The sequence below is a fragment of the Genypterus blacodes genome, unplaced genomic scaffold (assembly GCF_046128005.1).
Source record: "Genypterus blacodes isolate CSIRO-AG114 ecotype Tasmania unplaced genomic scaffold, CSIRO-AGI_Gbla_v1 ptg000111l_1, whole genome shotgun sequence".
Taxonomy (NCBI): domain Eukaryota; kingdom Metazoa; phylum Chordata; class Actinopteri; order Ophidiiformes; family Ophidiidae; genus Genypterus; species Genypterus blacodes.
Window position 1 is genome coordinate 3,439,777 of NW_027466915.1, and position 19,381 is coordinate 3,459,157.

Below are 19,381 nucleotides of genomic sequence, written 5' to 3' on the forward strand. Positions count from 1 at the left end.
ATTAAAGTGCAAAAACTTCATCTGGCTTTAGCATCGTAGCTCGACTTTATCAACACTTGTTTCATTGACAGTGATTGATGAACCCACCGCTGCACCTTTATTGGTTAAGGTGGATCAAGACATTGACTGTCTTATAGGTTGGGTTGTGTAATCGATCAAAGAGGGGAGAGCAGAACCCACAGGAGCTCACATTCAGGTTTGTGGGTCACCTTTGGCTCCCTGGGCTGAAGTGGTGAGAGGGACAAAGGCCAAAAAGCAAATGACAAGCTTTACCGTATCCCTGCTCTGTCTAAGCATGTATGTACTGTACATGTATATCTTCACACACACACACACACACACACACACACACACACACACACACACACCTCTTTGATTGCTATTGATTCTCTAGCAAACGGCTGGGCTTTTCTGCACAGGAGGGGGGCTGAATACATAATGACGCCCCTCCACCGGTCCTAATTGATTTCTCATCTTCCCACCTGATCTTCTTCTCTTTCATTATCTGTCTCAATTAGCATTGAGAGAGAGGTGGGGAGGAAGAGAGAGACAGGGAGGTGGAGACCCTCTCTACAGGGGAGGAAGATGAGAAGCAACAGAAGCAAACTAGTAACGTGTCGCAGTGAAAGTGAGAGAAAGTGAGCCTGTTACCATGTTTGAACTCAACTTCTGTAAATCAATTTAAAATGTGCACAATATTTGAACTATATCCTCCCGAGTGAGAGAACAGAGATGTAAAAGAGAGAATGAAGGAGCTTAAAACAAAGACCATGTTGCAAAACCACAGATGTTTGCCTCTTTGTTTCCGGTCTCATTTTCGCTTTAGTTTGAAACACAAACGACCTTCTCTTCAGTCTATCAAACCAAAGCAATTACACTTGGTGACAGCAGAGGCCGATTTGGTGCTAAATGAAAAGAAAACAACTTAGCAACCAAGGTTGGCAGGTCAATTAAAAACAAATCAACATTTTTAAAGCAAGTAAATAAGACACACTGTAATGTTTTTGATACCTGAACCGAAGCGCTGTGTTGAATCGTGCAGAGGAATAACAATCTATCATCAATCAACATGGGATTAAAGCAATATGTGAATGAAGGAAAGCAATTCATTTAGAGGTGGTGCAATATTTTGGCCGTGATACAAAACACATCCAGGGAAAACCTTGATAAACTATTTGGGTATTCAAATTGAAGAATTTGAAGGGACACAAGCAAGGACCCGGAGATAATTAGATCCGATCTAAAATGTGGTTGACCTGAGCCGACCCAAACAGAGAGAAGAATACCAACACTTGGTTGCGCCTTCTATCATGACTCTCAAGTCACATCCACTCCCCGGGTGATTATGATGCAGCACATAATCAAAGCTGATAGTGAGTGAATCCCACATGGATCCCCTCGGGTAAAACATACTGACTCACAGATCCGAGACCCACAGCACCCCTGGACCCAATTAAACTTGATAGAATTTGAACCTGGCTGCTCCGAGTCCCACGTTTGGTCTTGAATCCTGGGAGCAAGGCACTCTGGATGTGTGTGTGTGTGTGCGTGTGTGTGTGTGTGTGTGTGTGTGTGTGTGTGTGTGTGTGTGTGTGTGTGTGTGTGTGTGTGAGTGCAAGTTTCATTTCACGGCCTGCATACGAATTTTGTACAGTGCCTTGGGAATTACTCTGCCCTTTCCAATCCTAAATACTGCTTCCACAATGGGGCCCCTACACACAGCAGGATGGCATTCACGTGTCAGCCGCAGGATAAATCACAGCTTAGGGACGTTGGACGAGGTGAGCAGGGGTCATACAATCAAGATAGGCACCCCCGCCCATAAACCCTAAAGGTCTAGCCTCAAACATCCAACCGGTGTACTGAATTGGAACCATTGAGAAGAAGACAGTGGCACCACTCAGGCCCTGTTTCCACTCTGTATCTACCTCAAGGGTCCTGTCCAAGCTGACGCAAGGCCTCAAATATTTAAGAAATGCAGCTCTTGACTGACTCTATCACACAGCACCACGTTACGCAGGACGTTTGTCAAAAAAACAACAAAAAACAACAACTTGTCAACATCTGAACAAGTTCCCCTTGCGCCTGACACGATGTCATGACATTGACCCAAATACAATGGCAGCTAGGAATACCCGCTCTATTAAAAATGCCGCTTTTGGTGCTCCACACAGGCCTGTCTGGAGAATAACAATGTTTGATTTGAGGGAGGCGAGCCGGCACACTGCCTGCGGCTGTAATAAATAATTAGCAATAATGGGTGCAGTCAGTGCGACACTGAACGTTAGATTTAGGGCAAGGAGAAACATTAGCATCCTCGTATGGGATGAAAGGGAGGGAGATGGATTGTAACCATGCATCTTAGAAAATCGGAGAACAATGGATGGAAGCATGGAGGCTATTTGCACAGAACATTCTCTCATTACTCTCAGGCCTCTTTCTGGCTATCGAACATGACTGCGTTTTCATTTTCCAGTCGTATGACACGCGTGACACCTGCTCCGCGCAAACAGTGGCGGCCGTCGAGTCAATCTGGGAATATCTAAATAAAGACTGACACTTGAGTTTGGAATTCAAAGGAGTCTGGAGACGCTTTTCCAACGCTGAATGCATGCCAGAGCTGCCGACGTGGAACAAGGCAAACAGGCGGGCAAAAAATAGCGAGGAGGGCGAGTTGCATTGCCACAGCTTTTATGGTAAGATTTGTCAGCGGCGAGGAGGAAAGCCTGTTGTGTGAAAGAAAACTCAATGCCAAATGTTCTCTAAAAGTCTGAAATCCTGTTAAAAAAACTAAAGTGAAGCACCCTCTTTATCAATGGACCGTCCTCACAAATAGAGACAAACAGACCGAAGTGTTTTGACCGCATACACTCGCCACACGCTGAGCTCCCACTCAGACAGATCACAGCCAGATTTGTTCCACGGCTGTTGCGCGAACGGAGCTTGCTGTTCAACACAAAGCAAATGCAGACAAAACGGCTTACAACAAAAGCATCTTACCTCCCTACGCACGCACACACACACACACACACACACACACACACACACACACACACACACACACACACTCACACACACTGACACACACGCGCTTCTGATTCGCACTGACAAGCTATCACACACAGGACATGAAAACACACAAACACGATCCCAGCAGGAGCTCCTCAGGGACGTGGACGTGACAGACAGCTGTCAACAGTCCCACGCTGATGCAGACAGCACATTTCGCGCACACACACACACACAAACACATACACACACACACACACACACACACACACACACGCTCACACAAGCTTCAGTAAACACTCCCATGCTGCTGCTGTTGTGCGAGTCTTCAGTAAGGGAATTTAATCTGCTTCATCCTTACATGTAGCACACACACACACACACACACACACACACACACACACACAATTTTATCCCTGTTGCTGTTTCCATACTGAGATTATGATTGAAGACGTGGTTATTTTCTAAGCCTAGTGCATTATAGCTGAACCATAACTCATATGAGCTTTTATTTCAATTGGACTTGGACATTTGTTTCCAAAACTGCAGCCTATTTGTCCAACATCAATGTATGAATTGGAGAGCTGCTATACCTAAATATATGTATATATATATAAATATAAAACAGAGCAGCACGGCGTCACAGTCGCAGTGCTGCGGGTCTTTGGCTTCGTGAACGTCTGCGAAATGCCACAAAGCATCAATTTCAACTGGTTATCAAAGTTAATGGGGATCCTTGAGGCAAAAACCAGAATCACATTTCCTCACACAAAACTGTTATTGACAATGTAATTGTGTCATCATCTATAAATGCTTTCTTTTCACTTAAACTGATTCTGAACCAAAACAAACACATTGTCCATCCCGTTCAAAATGTAATAGTCTTTTTTTTTTTAACCTTCCTTCTTTTCTTACAACTACTACTACAACAAGCCTTTCGCTCTCCATTGTCTTACAATGTTGTTGTTTTCAACCCAAACTATCATTTACAAGTGCTGTTTTCTCCATGCATTGTATGTAAAATGCAGACAGTTGTTCTCCAGAATGTTCTTTTAACTGTTCAAACAACATGTCACCTCAATTGTTCTTCACTTGTTTGTGAGCAAATATTCTTTTTTTCATCTTCTGTAAGCCTTTGTAGTGTTTGATAGGCAAAACACACACACACACACCCACACCCACACACACACACACACACACACACACACACACACACATTGAGCTTTTTCTCTTGCTTACAACAGCTCTGTGCACACTGAGTGATAACTTCAGATGCTGCCTTTTTAGTCAAAACATGGACGCTGGCCAAACCTTCTCAGTCTTGTAATTTCAGGCTGCGTCTAACCAGGTTTTTAGATGAGTAAAATGAACTCAAAACTCAAAAATACAAAACGAAAAATACAATTCTTCTTCCTCTATCTTTCCTCCCTCTGCTGCCGACAAAAGTCTCTGTAATGGACTTAAATATACGGACGCTCTTTGCCACAGTGAGTCATAGTGTAAAAAGCTTTCCTTCGTCTCTTTCTGTTGTCCCTGCCTACGTGTGTGTGAAGTGACTGTGAGTGGGAACCACAGGCGCAGGTGTCATGACACTCTCCTCTGCCTTTAAAATGCAGCTCACATCCTGAAAATAGACCTGTGGCACAAGTTAGAACCCAGACATAAACACTAAAGGTACACACAGGTATGATTGCTGGGTCACCTAAACGCTCCCTGAACCCCTGCGTGTACAGTCGCTCCCGATTTGTCCCTTTTTGCGGCGCTGACGTTGGAAAAACATACAGGCTGACTGGCAATTCCTCAGGCACCTGTGAAAAGTCGCTCGCTGCTACTTTCCTCAATTACACGTTACTCTTCCAAAGTATGCAAACGATCTTACATGCTACAAAAAGAAACAATATTTTCTCTTCTATGGTAAAGGTCTATTTCAGTGGCTTTTTTTATATTTTGAGAAATGATCCTGCGCTGCTTTTTGAATTCTTTCCTCAATGTCGACAGGCACAGAAAAAGTCCAAACAGAGGGCGGAGGCAGTTCAACCCCAGAGGAGGTCAATCGGTACATTACTGTACCACCGTGCTCAAGTAATCGGAGGGTGGAAAGTAGTTTAAGACATTTATTAAAGAACACAGGTGAGCACTTTGAGTATTTCTATTCTGAACTAATTTCTGGTTCTACTCCGCTACATGATAAAGGGAAAATATTCTACTTTTACTTAATATAGGGAAGCTGCAGTTGCCAGTTACTTTTAGATTAAGACTTGCTGTTATTGGGCAAAAAACCTTGTATCACTGTCTTGTTTTCACTCAGTGTTACAATGTCCCTGTTAAGTGTGTGTTAATCTGTTCTATCTACAATTGGTGTAATTTCATACGCCAACACTCTGACTGGTACCATTCTTCACTAAGAGTACTTTTACTTCGGACAGTTAAGTACATTTTACCGCTAATGCTCAAGTAGAAAGTCACACCTTTATTTGTAATTATCTCTCCATTATGGCATTACTTACGCGAATGAATTATTTGAGCACTTCCTCGACCTCAACTTAGAATTAATTGCACCATGTGAGGGTATGATGTAATATGAATTAAATGCACTACCCTGGTGCATTTAAGTCTTAATCCTTCATGTATTGGAGGATGTTTGCATGCTAAATTAAAAGTATTTGCTACTAACAAATGCCCTCGCTGGATGAGCCAAATCACAGGTGGGTTGTAGTTGTGGAATAAATCAAAGGCCTATTCCCAGTGTTTCCAGAGGTACTTAAACACTAATTGACTTTCCTCCCATTTCATGCACGTTAAACAGCAGAAAAGCAACATTGGCGGTGGGGGGTTATGCCTCAAACATGGCAACCTAAAACCTGCACAAGATTAGTGGAAACCTGACCCATTTCTCACACACACACACATTCACAGACACTCTCTCACACATGGCATACAAAGATGGGATGAAATGGATTACTTACTGGATGGACCAACTGCGATGAATTGATGTGGAAATTGTTGGAAAAGAGAAGAAGAAAAGAAAGATGAATGAGAAGTGGAGCGGTCACCAATGCAATGAAGGCACGATGATGATAATGGTGATAGTGGATGAAGTATTACAGCAAGACAAAGTGAAATTTCTGAACCGCTCAGCTCCAATTAAATTAAAAAATCATGTGAATTACCTGGACGTGAATAGGCTGGATTGAAATTGCCTGCTACTTAAATGAATTGGTCCCAAATGAATGGAACAGTGGACCAATTGGAGGAAAAAGGCACTGAATATGATTATAAGTGAGGGGAGAGGAGTCGAGACTCTGATTGATCTGTGGTTTGCTGAAGATTCAGAGCAGCACGGTGAGCTCAATTTGTATGTGTGAGTGTGTGTGAGTGTGTGTGTGTGTGTGTGTGTGAGTAATTCCTATTATCTATAACACTTCACTTGCATGCACCAATCCGCAATCGATCTTCATTTGCTTAACACCTGCTTCTGGGAATAAGTTGCGCGAGATCGTATTAGTTAAGCGTGTTTGTGCATTTGTGATCGTGTTTATTAGCTGTCTGTGGGTATTTCTGTACACCTTCACCAACAGATACGGTGTGTGGCTGTCTGTGCGTCGAACGTGTACGCGCATTCAGACGTTAGTTCCCACTTGAGAGCTTACTAGCAAACATCAACTGTTACAGAGCAAAACTCTAAATATTCCCTTTTATCAGGCGAAATGACGGCTTTCTCGACACGGCACCTCTCTTCAAGGGGCTGGCTTTATTTCAACGCAATTTCACAGCCGTTTGATCTCGGCCCTTTCTCCAGAGGGATGTGGAGGCTCGGCTTAAAAGGAGCTTCAAATCCATTTTTCAGTTCTTCTGTGTTATAGTGTCAGCGTTTTAGCAGCTGCAGATTTTGTTGAGTTTTAACCAGCACTATTGTCTATTTTTACCATTTAGTGAACTGGTTTTAAACTTATATCAGTTTTGGATATGAGCCAATTAAAAGCAGATGCAAAAAAAAAATAATGGAATATACCTAAACAAAATTGGAGAGAGAATGTCAATTTTATTCCTGCTGCAGCAATCAGCTTAAGTGATGCTAAACCTTCAACTGAATCATTGAATCATATCCAAGAGATGAAATAGGACTAAAGCAGACAGCATGCTGGGAGGGGAGGTGTTGGCATTCTGTCATGTATTTCTCTGCACTGCAAAGCTGTCCATCTGAACCAGTAATTTAGTCATGTATTCAGTGTTAAGATCTCATTATGACTACAAGTGAGATTCTTTCACTGCAGAATTGCCTCCAACTTTCACTTAGTAAAAAGATATTCCCTCAAACTGGACAGAAAAACCGTCCACTACTATCAAGGGAATGAGATCAGATCAATCGTGACTGATCATGTTTGTGGTGTTGAAAGCTAATTTCCAAGTTTCCCAGTTTTTATTCATTCATTTCATTACCAACTGAATGTAATGATTCTCCCCCTGACACTCAAAGGACTACTTGCACAGTCAGACAATGAAATTATAAATGTAGTTCCAAATGTCTTACCGTGTACTTGTAGAGTACCCGTGGCCTCGGCTTTGCCCACGCTGTTCTCTGATACGCAGGTATACGTGCCCTCGTCCTCTGCCCTTACATTGGTCAGCCGGAGGCTGCTGTCACTGCGGATCTCAAACCTGGAGAATTACAACAGGATAGAATGTGTTACTGTGATGAAACATACACATTTTACTAGCCCTGTGATACCATGTCTCAGACTAAGCTGTTATTCTAGCATGGAGCAATCCTGTTAAGCTTGAGACAAACAAACATCTGAGTCAACCTATGCAGTATAATTCTGCTCACGGAAGGAAACGTTAAACCCAATTTCCTCACGGGGATCATTAAGATTTCATCCAATCAAATACTGCAGTGATGCACAACCAAATAATAAAGACACACAAAGTACAGAAACAGTCTAATGGCACATGGAAAGTTGTTTAACACATTTGTCATTGTGGTCTTTATTATTTGAATAATTGCCCATGTCCTTGTTGAAGTTATCAACACAAGCCGCGGCTGCATACGCGCAATGAATTCTGATTTTTGAGTCAGCAGTCATTTCAATCTTTGGATTGACGTGTATCAGCAGCAGCATGGGGCTAATTACTTTCAAACATTAACAGAAGCTGGTGCACTCCACAGGAGAGACTCTTTGTTTATGTACATTAGGTTGCCCTTAATGAAAGCTGTGGGAATATACTTAACATATACAGAGAGAATGTACTCATCACATAACTAAGACAGACACAGTAAGCCAAGTAGCAGTCTAAGAACCAGAATGGGTTGGAGGGCCAGTAGCGTACTCAGTGTTGCATACGAGTGGGCACAGTGGCTACAATGCACATCATGCGTTCATTTGAAGTGTCGTCAGAAATGTCAACTTTACATTACAGGACAGTTCCAGTTTTGACAGTTTGAAGAAGAAGCCGGTTCTGCACCCTCTCCATTGTTGCCTCTAGCGCTGTTTGTTTCACTTTTAGAACATGAGTTCACCACAACTGTCACCGTCTCTGTTTCCATTTCCCTCAGATGTATATCAGATTGAATCCTCAATATTGACACAAGTACAGATGTGAGTGTGTGGTCAACAACACACACATGGGTGGAGTTAAAATCCAGTGTAATCCTGGTCTATGAGTTAGTATCATGATGAGGTCGTGGAAGCCTTACCTCCCACGGGGCAGCTCCCCCTCTTCTCTCTTCCAGCGAATAGTTGGAGTCGGATCTCCGTGCACCTCACAAAAGAAGTCCACCGTATCGTCTGCCAACACCACCTGGTTCACCGGCTGCTTGGTAAACATGGGCCGTTCTGAAATTGAAGACAGGGAGGAGATGAGAGTCCCTTAAGATGCAAGCTACTTCCAAATTGCAGATGAACTTCTATGTGTTTGACTTTGTCAGCATTTGGAAGATTGGCTTTCATGTAAGATTGGACCAATCTGGGAGAGCTTGGCCAATCTCAGACAAACATTTGATGTGACCCTTAAAGGTTAGTTTACTTAAAAAGGAGCAGAACAGCCTCATCTTCTAAAACAGAGGCAGAGTAGAAACCGAGGTGATAGAAAGAAAAATAATAGGAAAGGAGGTGCAGAGACAAGTATGGTGTGGAAAAGTGGAGGAGGGGGACCTCAGCTGCATTGCACCACAGCTCACACAGTTTTGTTTATGTGTTTCTGATTTCTTACCTCCTCTTAATCGAGACAGAGATGTTCCATTCACATTCAAATACAGATAAATCTCTGCTGATTAGGATTTTTGATTAAACTTTAATGAGTGTTGATTGGATTGCTGTGGCAACCACTAAAATAAGACAAAGACAAATAGGGACCACCAGAGAAAAACAAATGTGGATATTAAACCCTGCAAATTGCAACACTTAAACTTCATGGTAAATATTTTTACAGAGCTGAAGCAGGTTGACAAAGTTCTGTTCTCTATTTACAAACAGGTGGGAGAACCAATATACTGCAGACATGTGCCCAACAAGACAAACATCCATCAGCTCTTATCATGATCATAATCAGTTTTACAAATAATGATAACGTGAAGCAATACGTGCAGATGTTCTCTGACTGCTCCCTTTCTCACAGATGGTGGTGATATGAAGCAGAAAGTTAATGCACCGTTTCAATTTGGTTCGTGTTGGGTCGAGGTTTATAATTGCAGCGCTGTAAACAGCATCTGGGAGGCAGCGAGGGGGAGGAGGGTTGGTGTGTGTGTGTGGTGTGTGTTGGGGGGTGGGGGTGGCGGGGAGAGAAGAAAATATCAATTTTCTATCTGTTTCTTGGGATCGATACAAGCTTTCAGTGCACTTATGAAGCTGCTGAGAGCGGAGTCGGAAACAAAAGAGAGGAGGAGCAGACGGGTCAGGAGGGCAGAGCAAAGGGCAGTGAGGAGGGAAACGCACATCTTCTGCTCCAGTAGCAACAGAAGGAAGGCAAGGAAGGGGAAAAAAAACACAAAACCTAGATGAAAGAAAGCAAAGAGGCCCCACTGAAAGCTGAAAACAGTATCTATCTTGAATAATAAAAAGATAGAATGATTTGTGTTATTTTACACTTTTATATATGCATTATTGTGGTCCCAATAACACTACTTAATTGTCATCATCAATCGTCTTCAACCACTGTAACACATCAGACTATCTTATACGTATTTGGCAGAATGGCCATGCTATCCAATCTATTATCCAAAATAAATCATAAGTCATATCCATGCCTACAATCTGTTTTTGCCATTGTTTCACTTTGTAATTTGATCACTGTGAGATGAGTGTGAATGGCCATTATTTACATGTTGTGTTTTAAATGCCGTTATTCAATGAGAGCAACAATAACTCACCAAACACCACCAGTTCAGCAGGGTCGCTGTCTTTTTCACCGACCATGTTGGTTCCGACACACACATACATGCCAGCGTCACTCTTCCTGGTGTTAGAAATCATCAACTTCCCTCCTCGGATCTGGAGATGAAGGGGGCGAAGAAAACAGAGGGGTGGATAAAAAGGGAAAGGGAGCAGGATGGAAGAGGATGGGTGTTGAAGGGGTGAGAGGGAGGAAAGAGACAAATGGGAATAGGTGGGAAATGGGATACTGAGGCATGTTTGTGGAGACAGAAGCCACTCCGTCTTTTTCAGTCAGTGTCATGACAGATGGCTCCTCTGCTGCTTTGTATGCAGCCTGACTATGGGTGTAGCTCCGGGGCCGATCGCCATAGAAACATCTTCAAATGTATCTGTATCTGCATTGATTCATCATTGGAAACAGGTTTTGGTGTGTAGGTGTGCACATCACACACACACACACACACCATAAGCTTCATTGTAATGCATTGTGTTGTTTAGTGTGGCAATATACTTTCTAACAGATGAGGTTTGTTGACATGAACACCCTTGAGGGATTCATTGAAAAAGCAATCAATGTAATTCAATCACAACATTGCTTTTCAATTATCAGCACTGATGTCATTTCATTGATTCCTAATCTGGGTATTCTCTTCCAATAATCAAAACTCAATTTCCATTCCATCAATAGCAATACAAATTATTGATTGGCCACTTGATGACCACAAAATTATTCAGAGGACGAGCTAAAAAATGAAGCAAAGTAGCTCACGTGAGCCGAACACCACAATGCACAAAATGAACCAGTTGCCAATAATGTGTAATTTGTATTCCTACACACATACATACATATATACATACAGTATATATATAAAGTATATTCTTTAATCTAGAAGTGAAATAATCAAGATTCAACCTAAGTCAAATGATTCCAAGACGATAAAAATCAAACGCTATTTTTGCGATACAAGTGGACTTATATATTATACTATTAAAGGCCATCTATGGAAAACTCCAACTGCAGGTACGAGAAATCAAAATGCGACATAAGGTTCATGTGGAAAATGATTTTCTGTAGGTGCTGACGCTTTTCTGGCATTTTCATGGAAAACAGCCATCAACTTACAGTGATCCTTTCATCGCGGTCATTGACCCGGATATTGTTTCTCTTCCAGGAGATGGTGGGCTCTGGATGGCCTCTCGGGGGGATACACTCCATGACGGCCGGCTCACCTGCAGCCACCACCACATCACTGGGCGTCTGACGGAAGTCATCTCTCAAAACTACACAGGGTAGAGAAAAAAAACAGACAGATGGTTAGACTCAAACTAAACGTCTTTGTTGATGATGCGTCACTTTATCTGACTCTTCCTTCGTGTAGCTTGCTGATGTCCTTGTGACCTCAACATGACGAAACATCCCTTTACTTCACTTTACTACGCTGAACAATCACATCACATTCACTATTGATATGACTGACTTTACAGTGGTGAGTGCATGTCCCTAAGGTCTTCATTGACTCTGTGTCTTGCGTGTGGCGTCGCAGCTCATCAATAATGAAAGCTGTTTGTAGCTGACTCACACAAAGTAGTTGAATAATTCAATCCTGGCCACCACACAAACTCCCTTGACAAATACACGTGTAAAATCACTTAGATACTGTATGTTTTGAGACCAGGTCACATTCAAAAAATCAAGGAAGATTAATCAACTATCACAACGCCATGGAACCATTTTCGGACTGTTTTTGTCCAATCAGAACACAATGAAGATTTGTCTCCAGTCACTCTCCCCCTCCTTCTCCCCCCTACTTCCAAATGCATCCCACTATGACCCACTGTTCTTGTTTGATACCTGAAGGCATTGGACTTCCCCTCTCACTTCAGTCTCCAGAGCTCTGTGGCCTCTCACATTACAGGTGTGGATCAGGGGTTTGGTAGTGGTGGGGTGATGTACTGACAAACACAAGTCTACCCGGGGAGGCCAAAGCTATGTTGGCCTGCAGGCTAGAACTCAGGTCTAAGCCATTCCGGGGATTTACAAAGGCATTCTAGCTACTTAAACCAGGGAGATGAGTCAATGATATTCCTATGTGTCTCAAGTGTCTGCCTGAAATCCAGCTTTGCCCATCTTAAAAAGAGACCATCCCAAAAATCTCTCCTAGGCATTTACCAAGAAATTTCCAAAGCTGAGCTTGAGGCCTTTTCAAATTTTACCTCAACGACGGCTCAAAGTCCCCTTTGAAGCTAGAAATGAAATTCTGACACACAAGGATTCTGTGCATGATTAATTGATGCAAGAGATTAGCGTGAATGATTTGCTTAGATTACAGCACTTTCATCAGTCAGTATATCAATAAATTATCTGATAAACTCAAATTCTACTCATGCACCCATTCAAATCTTTGTGTGCAAAGACATTCATTCTAAGCAATCAATTACTTTCCCATAAAAAGTGTGAGTCTCATCAGAAACTGGTGTGTTAATGTACGCAGAAGGCACTTGAGACCATTTTGAACATGTCTGCTAAAAAAGTTGTCAAGGATTTCTCCACAATCGGTTTCAAAGCACAAACTTTCCATCCTTCTTATAAAACTGCCGGATAAGGATTCATAAAATATTAGCCACCAAGGACAAAAAACTTAAAAATCTTATTTTACAGGTGAACGTGCTAACACTTGTAAAAGTAACCATTTAATCTTTATTCAACCGTCTCCATGATTGTAGCACATTGTACTAACAGCACTCTGTTCACAGCTGAGTAATTAGTGGTCTGTGGGGTGAACCAGACACCTTCTTTCCCTTCATTCTCCTAATAGTCCCTAAGCGAAATATGTTAACAGCAGCTGACATTTACACATTCAGGGCCAAGGGTGGAAATAATTACAAGTACTGGCGTTACAATGACTAAACACATTTATGATTTATTTCCCACCATTTTGAGTCATTGCCTCCACTTTCATTTACTTACGTTTTTGGATTAAATACAGTACTGCACCATTCTGAGAAGGGCAAAGAATTACAGTTAGGGTTGAGTGAAATTCTGAGTTTAGTAACTAATGGGGATGATTCAGGAGTTTTTTTTATAGAAGGTGCTTGTTCAAACCCCAATAGGACCAAACGCCCACCCTGGGGAAACAGGTTCTTCTCCAATGACTGTCCCCTCCCTCTGGAACTCTCTCCACATACAAATCAGACGTATCCGTACTCCTCTGCTTCAAAACATCCCTCAAATGTCTTTTTATCATATTTCCATGCATTATTTCCCTCATTTTGCTGTCGATTGTTGTTTTTAACGTTTTTTTAAGTCATTTCCCTATAGAAACAAAATGTATTATTATTATTATTATTATTATTATTATTTTGAGTAGTAGTAGTAGCAGTAGTAGTAGTAGTAGTATATAATGTATTCATGTATACATACATGCTGTAGATCTGACCCATGCTACAGTGCAGCTAAAGGATGAAAGTGTGTGTGGGGGGGCATCTGTGTGTGCAAGTGTGTGTACCTGTGGACGTACAGTACATATGCGTTTGGACTATGCCAGTTCACATTGGTGAAACGTAGCACCAATGTCGCTGTAATGTCACAGGCCAGCAGGGGAGGGTCACTGCCTCTTCTGATTAATGACGCCCCGCTACTAATGACAGCACAGACAGGCCAACAAAGCCCAGGGACATTACCATTATCACCAGCATCCATACATCTATCCGTCCATCCATCCATCCATGTGAGCTCTCTGACATTGGGATGTCTGGGGACGATTGCGTTATCTGGGATACCTGGGCTTGTGGGGGAAAATTCATTGTATCGCAGTGTCAAGCGGGATGCAGCAAAGGCTCATTTCTCTCGTTGTCAAAGATAGCGTGGCTGTCCCCTTTTGAATGAGGGCGTGTGTGTGGGGAGTGTGTATGTGAGGCGATATATCAGCCGGTTTTGTTTGTAATCAAGGTCACACAAGACAGGCACATGAGTGTTTAAGGAGAGAGGTGGATATTATTCATTTCCTCATTAGGTAACAGAGCTTCTACTTGCTTCTGCTCTGATAAAATACAAGTAGACATTTACATGTTGACATGATTCATCATTGGCTGTTGAAAGGCCACAAAAGCGCCTAGTTTACCTGCATTTCTTACAGGAACAAAACGATCACTTATGGTTCTGGTTAGACTCGTATCCTGAAGGCCAATTACTTAGCTGCAGAGCAATTGGGGGCATTCCAAATCCCACCGGTGCTCCAATCCTGGAATGATATGCCAAACCACACCCCTGACGTTATCTATACCTGCTGCCCCGCTGTTTCCTCATCACTATGCACACGAGATTAGAAAAGCCAGACTAAATTGTTTAGGAACCTGCACTGTCACGCAACACAGGGAGAGAAAAATGATGGTTGACTGCACCCCGAGTCTGAGTTCTCATACCATGGGGACTGAAGCACTGACCTGTCACACGCCAATCTGAGAGGATGGCTCCAGGGGCTCACTGATCTTTACCATTCTGCCACCCCAAACTAACCAGATTTAAGCAAAAGAGGGTCTCCCGAAGTTTATTAGGCACCGGCAATTACCCACACAGCCCTTGGGGGCCCATATTAAGAGGGTGCACTTTGACCCTTTCTTCAAACCCCTTCAACAAAGCTGGAGTAATCCCCACCACTGGGTCTTAACGGCATGCTTTAATCAGAGCAGACCTACACACACGCAGTAACGGATACAGCACACACCGCCGGACATATGCAAAGCTGAACACACACCAGGTAAACACACAGCTTGTCCATAGAGATGTGAGGCAGACTTATGTCACTGAATGCGAAAAATATGTGTTTGCTGACTAGCTTTTGAAAACCGCCAAGCTGTATCTTCCTAATTAAAGCCGTTTCCTTTCCCATATGGTGACAAACACAATAGTCACACTAGAAAAACAAATGACACCTGCTCAGACTGCATTTATCAGTTTACACAAATGAATCTAGGAACTGCTTAATTACAGCCAAGTGAGTCAGTGTGAAAATAAAACAAAACATCCCACAAGCTTCTTGCTGTGTGCAACACAAGGTGTGTTATTCATGAAACCAAACACCACTAGGCTTGTGTGATTGAAAACACTCACTAGGTATCAGGACCCTGCTGTATATTAGGGTATCATTTTAGCATTTAATTGGACGTAAAAAAATACCTCGGGGCTCAGGCCCACTTTTAATTAGATGACTTTTATCGTTGCCGTTAATGTTCCAAGGACCATGCAAGTGTGTGTGCTTGCGTGTGCGTCTGACAGCATCCCCTCCAGAATAAATATTCTGAATGCAAAGAGAGAATGAAGGATGGTCCCTCAGCAGAGAGCGAGACAGGGAGATTGGCAGAGACAGAGGGAGACCTGGGTTCAGGCTCTGCTGTGGGGACTGAGCTGGTCATCTGTCAATCCGTCGTCTCACATCTTGTCCCACCATGGAGCAATCTCCTCCAGTGTGAACAAATGTGTGACTGAACATGCAACACAGAGACACCCACACACACACACACACACATACACTAACGCACACACAGATGTTTTCATCCTTTCTCCCAAGTACATCCATCCTTCTTATCCCTTTATCAAGGCTGCTTAGACACACATGAACACGCCGCGCCTGTTCACTCGAGAGTGTGTTCCCCAAGGCAATATCTATCCAGGCCCTCGGGCCCAAAAGGGGCCCCCCATCCGAAGCCACCTTCCATCAACCACTCTCATTATCCAGATTGGACCCCTCTGATCCCTATCAACCATTACGCCACCATGAAACGGCCTGCACAGGATATTGGTGTGTGTGTGTGTGTGTGTGTGTGTGTCTTCGGTGATGACAGGTTTTAGAGAGGATGGGGTTGGGAGTTTGGGGGGTAGCTCACAGTTGGAGACAGATGTCCACGTTGCCGTTAAGCACCCACACCCTACCCACCCACCCTGCACAAATACAAGAACAGACACTCGCACAGATCTGCTGCACGGCAGCTGTAGCAGCAAATATACTAACACTGTCTGCATCCACCATAAAGTTGAGTCCCATACACACACACAGGCTGATCAACACACACACTTAAAAATATTCCTGTAGCAACACTTTTTGACAGATGACTTGAAATGTCCCCTTTATAAAAAACGACTTTGGCTTAAAGAGCAATTCCTTTTTTTCATGGTACTGTCATGTGGCTCTTTGGGCTGAGAGTAGTTTATGGTCCTGAGTAAATGACATAACATGGTTTAGGTTTGTGGAAAAGCTCATATGGCCAACAGCGATATTGAGCTGGCACTAAAGCTAAATGAATGAATGGGAGTCACAGCGACGGGCCATTTCAATTACGCCGTCCGCAAAGGGTCACCTTAGCCCAAGCTGCACTGCTGCTCTCCACTTTGACATGCACACACACACACACACACACACACACACACACACACACACACACACACACACACACACACACCACCCTCAGCGTAGCACAATCACACGCATGTAACTTGTTCATCAACGTCTAACGCCTTGTCCCTCAAATTGACTCCCCTCATTCTCCTTTGTGGCTCGGCGTGTCGGCCGGTGTGGCAGTGCTCATTTAGTCTGCCGTCAGCTGAGTCCATTTAGCAGCCACAACAGCTGCCCTGACCTCATCCCCACCCCCCACCCAAACACCGCCCACTGACACACACCCCCCCCAACCTTGGACTGGATCTTCCCCAAACCACCCATGCTGCCTCCAAAAAACCTGAGCCGATGGTTGAGTAGCAGCTGGTGCAGCTCGCCGTGATGACAGGCGCGTGAAAAATGACTTCCTCGCATAAGCGCAAAAAAATCCTCTCCTGACCCTACAGGTTGAGCTCATAGATGAACAAGGATTCAGTCGGCCATCGTCCCATCTCTTTTTTTGTAAAAAGCCTTTTCTGTCGGATCAAGTATTCAAATTAAAATAATGCCAGCGATCGGCTGGACTGAACATTGCAGTGTTTGCCAAATTGATTCTATAAGTGCAGCTCAGACACTGACACAAATTCTCAGTGGTACCAATTACCATTATGTCAAAGCCGAGGCATTTCTCAGGGCAAACCTCAGGAAAAACCCATTATATGTCAAGTAGGCTCTGATAACACTGAAATTAAATCCACAAGTCAACGTGATTCATTGCAGGCAGATTATAAACTCATTATTAGCATAGATAAAGCTTTTTACAACAAAACGGCCAGACAAACAAGAGAAAATTGTTTTTGATTTGGCATTCACGGTGCGTTTTGATACTGTTTATGACGCCATGAAATAGGCTGTGACCGCCGCTACCAGCAAAATACTAACCAAATATCAAATTAGGTGATAAAACTTGAGGCTGACCGCAATATGAGAAGTCAGTGTGAAAGGGTAGGGGTGTGTGTGTGCGTGTGTGTGTGTGTGTGATGGTGAGAAAACACATAGATGAGCTTATCTGTCAAGGTGTGACGTTTCGCTGCTTCAGAGGCTGCTCGTAAATGCCCCGGCCCAGTGTCTTGTCACACCCTGATGTATTAGGCGAGGGGAGTGAGGGGTAGGGCAGCGGGTGGTTTGGGGGGGGGGGGGGGGGGGGGGCTGTGGAAGAGTGTGTGGGGGGGTGTGGGGGATTTGGTAGTGGCGCAGGCTGCAGGCGATATGAACGAGGGTCCCACGTGCAGCGACGGGACGGTGCAGAAGGCACTCATTATCAGCAACACAGACACTGGAGGGAACAGGGGCGCGCTCATGGGAGGGGTTGATCTGTGTGTGTGTGTGTCTGTGTCTGTGTGTGTAAGTGTGTGTATGTTATAATGAACCACATGGCCCATAAACAGGCTGCAGCACAGAGGTTGAGGATGATGAGGCCAACTTGCGGGCACCCTGTTAGCACGGAGCTCAAATCACGTGACGAGATTATGTCTTGTGGGTTTATGCTTTAAATAGAACTATATATACACACACACACACCCTTTACAAATCATAACTGCTCTCAAAAAGATTGATTTTAATGGAGGCGATGGAGAGGACATGAATGCTCCATCTGCAGCTTTTCAGCCATGCAAAGGATTCAAAGTGTGATTTGGCGGAAAATGAAAAATACAACCTGTGGTTCCGCTCTCAGCACTGTAACACTTGATATTCATTAGGTTTTACTTTGACTCTCACGCCCTGAAAAATACAAAACCGAAGCTGAAATACAAAACAACCGAAAAGAGTTTCCAGCTGCTCTCATAAAACACACAACAACACTTTCATTATTTCATAGCTGATTTTTTGGAAGGTTAGTGTGGAATTAACAAGGGGTGCAACAGAAATATTGCACCTCAGGAGTAATGTGTGAATCAACAACGCTATTAAGTAAAGTAATAATGTGGTTTGTGACATGATTAACGAGCGACGGGGAGTACATTACTTCTTCCGGTAATGAGCCAAACGCTACACTATGTGAACTCTATGTGTGTCCAGAGAGCTATTATGTGCCTTGGCTAACCTTCCCAACCCCAAACACGTGTGTTGTGTGTGCGCATACACAAACAGTGCAGCACAAGCTTGAGGCATGCCAGGCCAGTTTTTGATTGAAATAGCCATATTTTAATTTAAGAGGGGGGAGCCCTGTGTTAAAATACAACTTGGCAGGCAAAGTCTTCTCGCTGTGAGAAGACTTTACCCCCTCCCCGCCCCCCACCCTTGCCCGACACACCCCAGCCTCCAACACCTTCCCCTGGTACTGGGTACTGTAAACAAATAAGCAAAAGCTCCAGGTCTGCACAGTCACAAAAATAGACAGCATACATACACTCACACACACACTCACACCCACATACACGCAAGCGTTCTCATTCGGAGAGCAAATCCTTCCAATCTTTCCTCCCGTGGCATGTGTTCACCTATGCCTGGCTCAGCAGTAGGTTTTCATCCCAATTCCATGCCGGTGCTCGTGCTCCGGCTGTGCTCACCCACCCAGCAACCCCAAGGTTAATCCACAGCAAACTCCCCCTAGCATGGCATGTTAGGCTT

General features: G+C 43.6%; 1 protein-coding gene across 1 annotated transcript in view; it reads right to left on the bottom strand.

Moving 5' to 3' along the window:
- robo3 (roundabout, axon guidance receptor, homolog 3 (Drosophila)) overlaps nucleotides 1–19,381 on the bottom strand; it is a 137,962-nt gene that overhangs the window by 27,400 nt on the left and 91,181 nt on the right. Inside the window, exons 3-6 of the mRNA XM_076161282.1 lie at nucleotides 11,503–11,660; nucleotides 10,376–10,496; nucleotides 8,705–8,843; nucleotides 7,541–7,668 (exon numbers count right to left, since the gene is read on the bottom strand). Of these exons, the coding sequence (XP_076017397.1) occupies nucleotides 7,541–7,668; nucleotides 8,705–8,843; nucleotides 10,376–10,496; nucleotides 11,503–11,660 (546 nt within the window). The remainder of the gene's footprint in view (nucleotides 1–7,540; nucleotides 7,669–8,704; nucleotides 8,844–10,375; nucleotides 10,497–11,502; nucleotides 11,661–19,381) is intronic.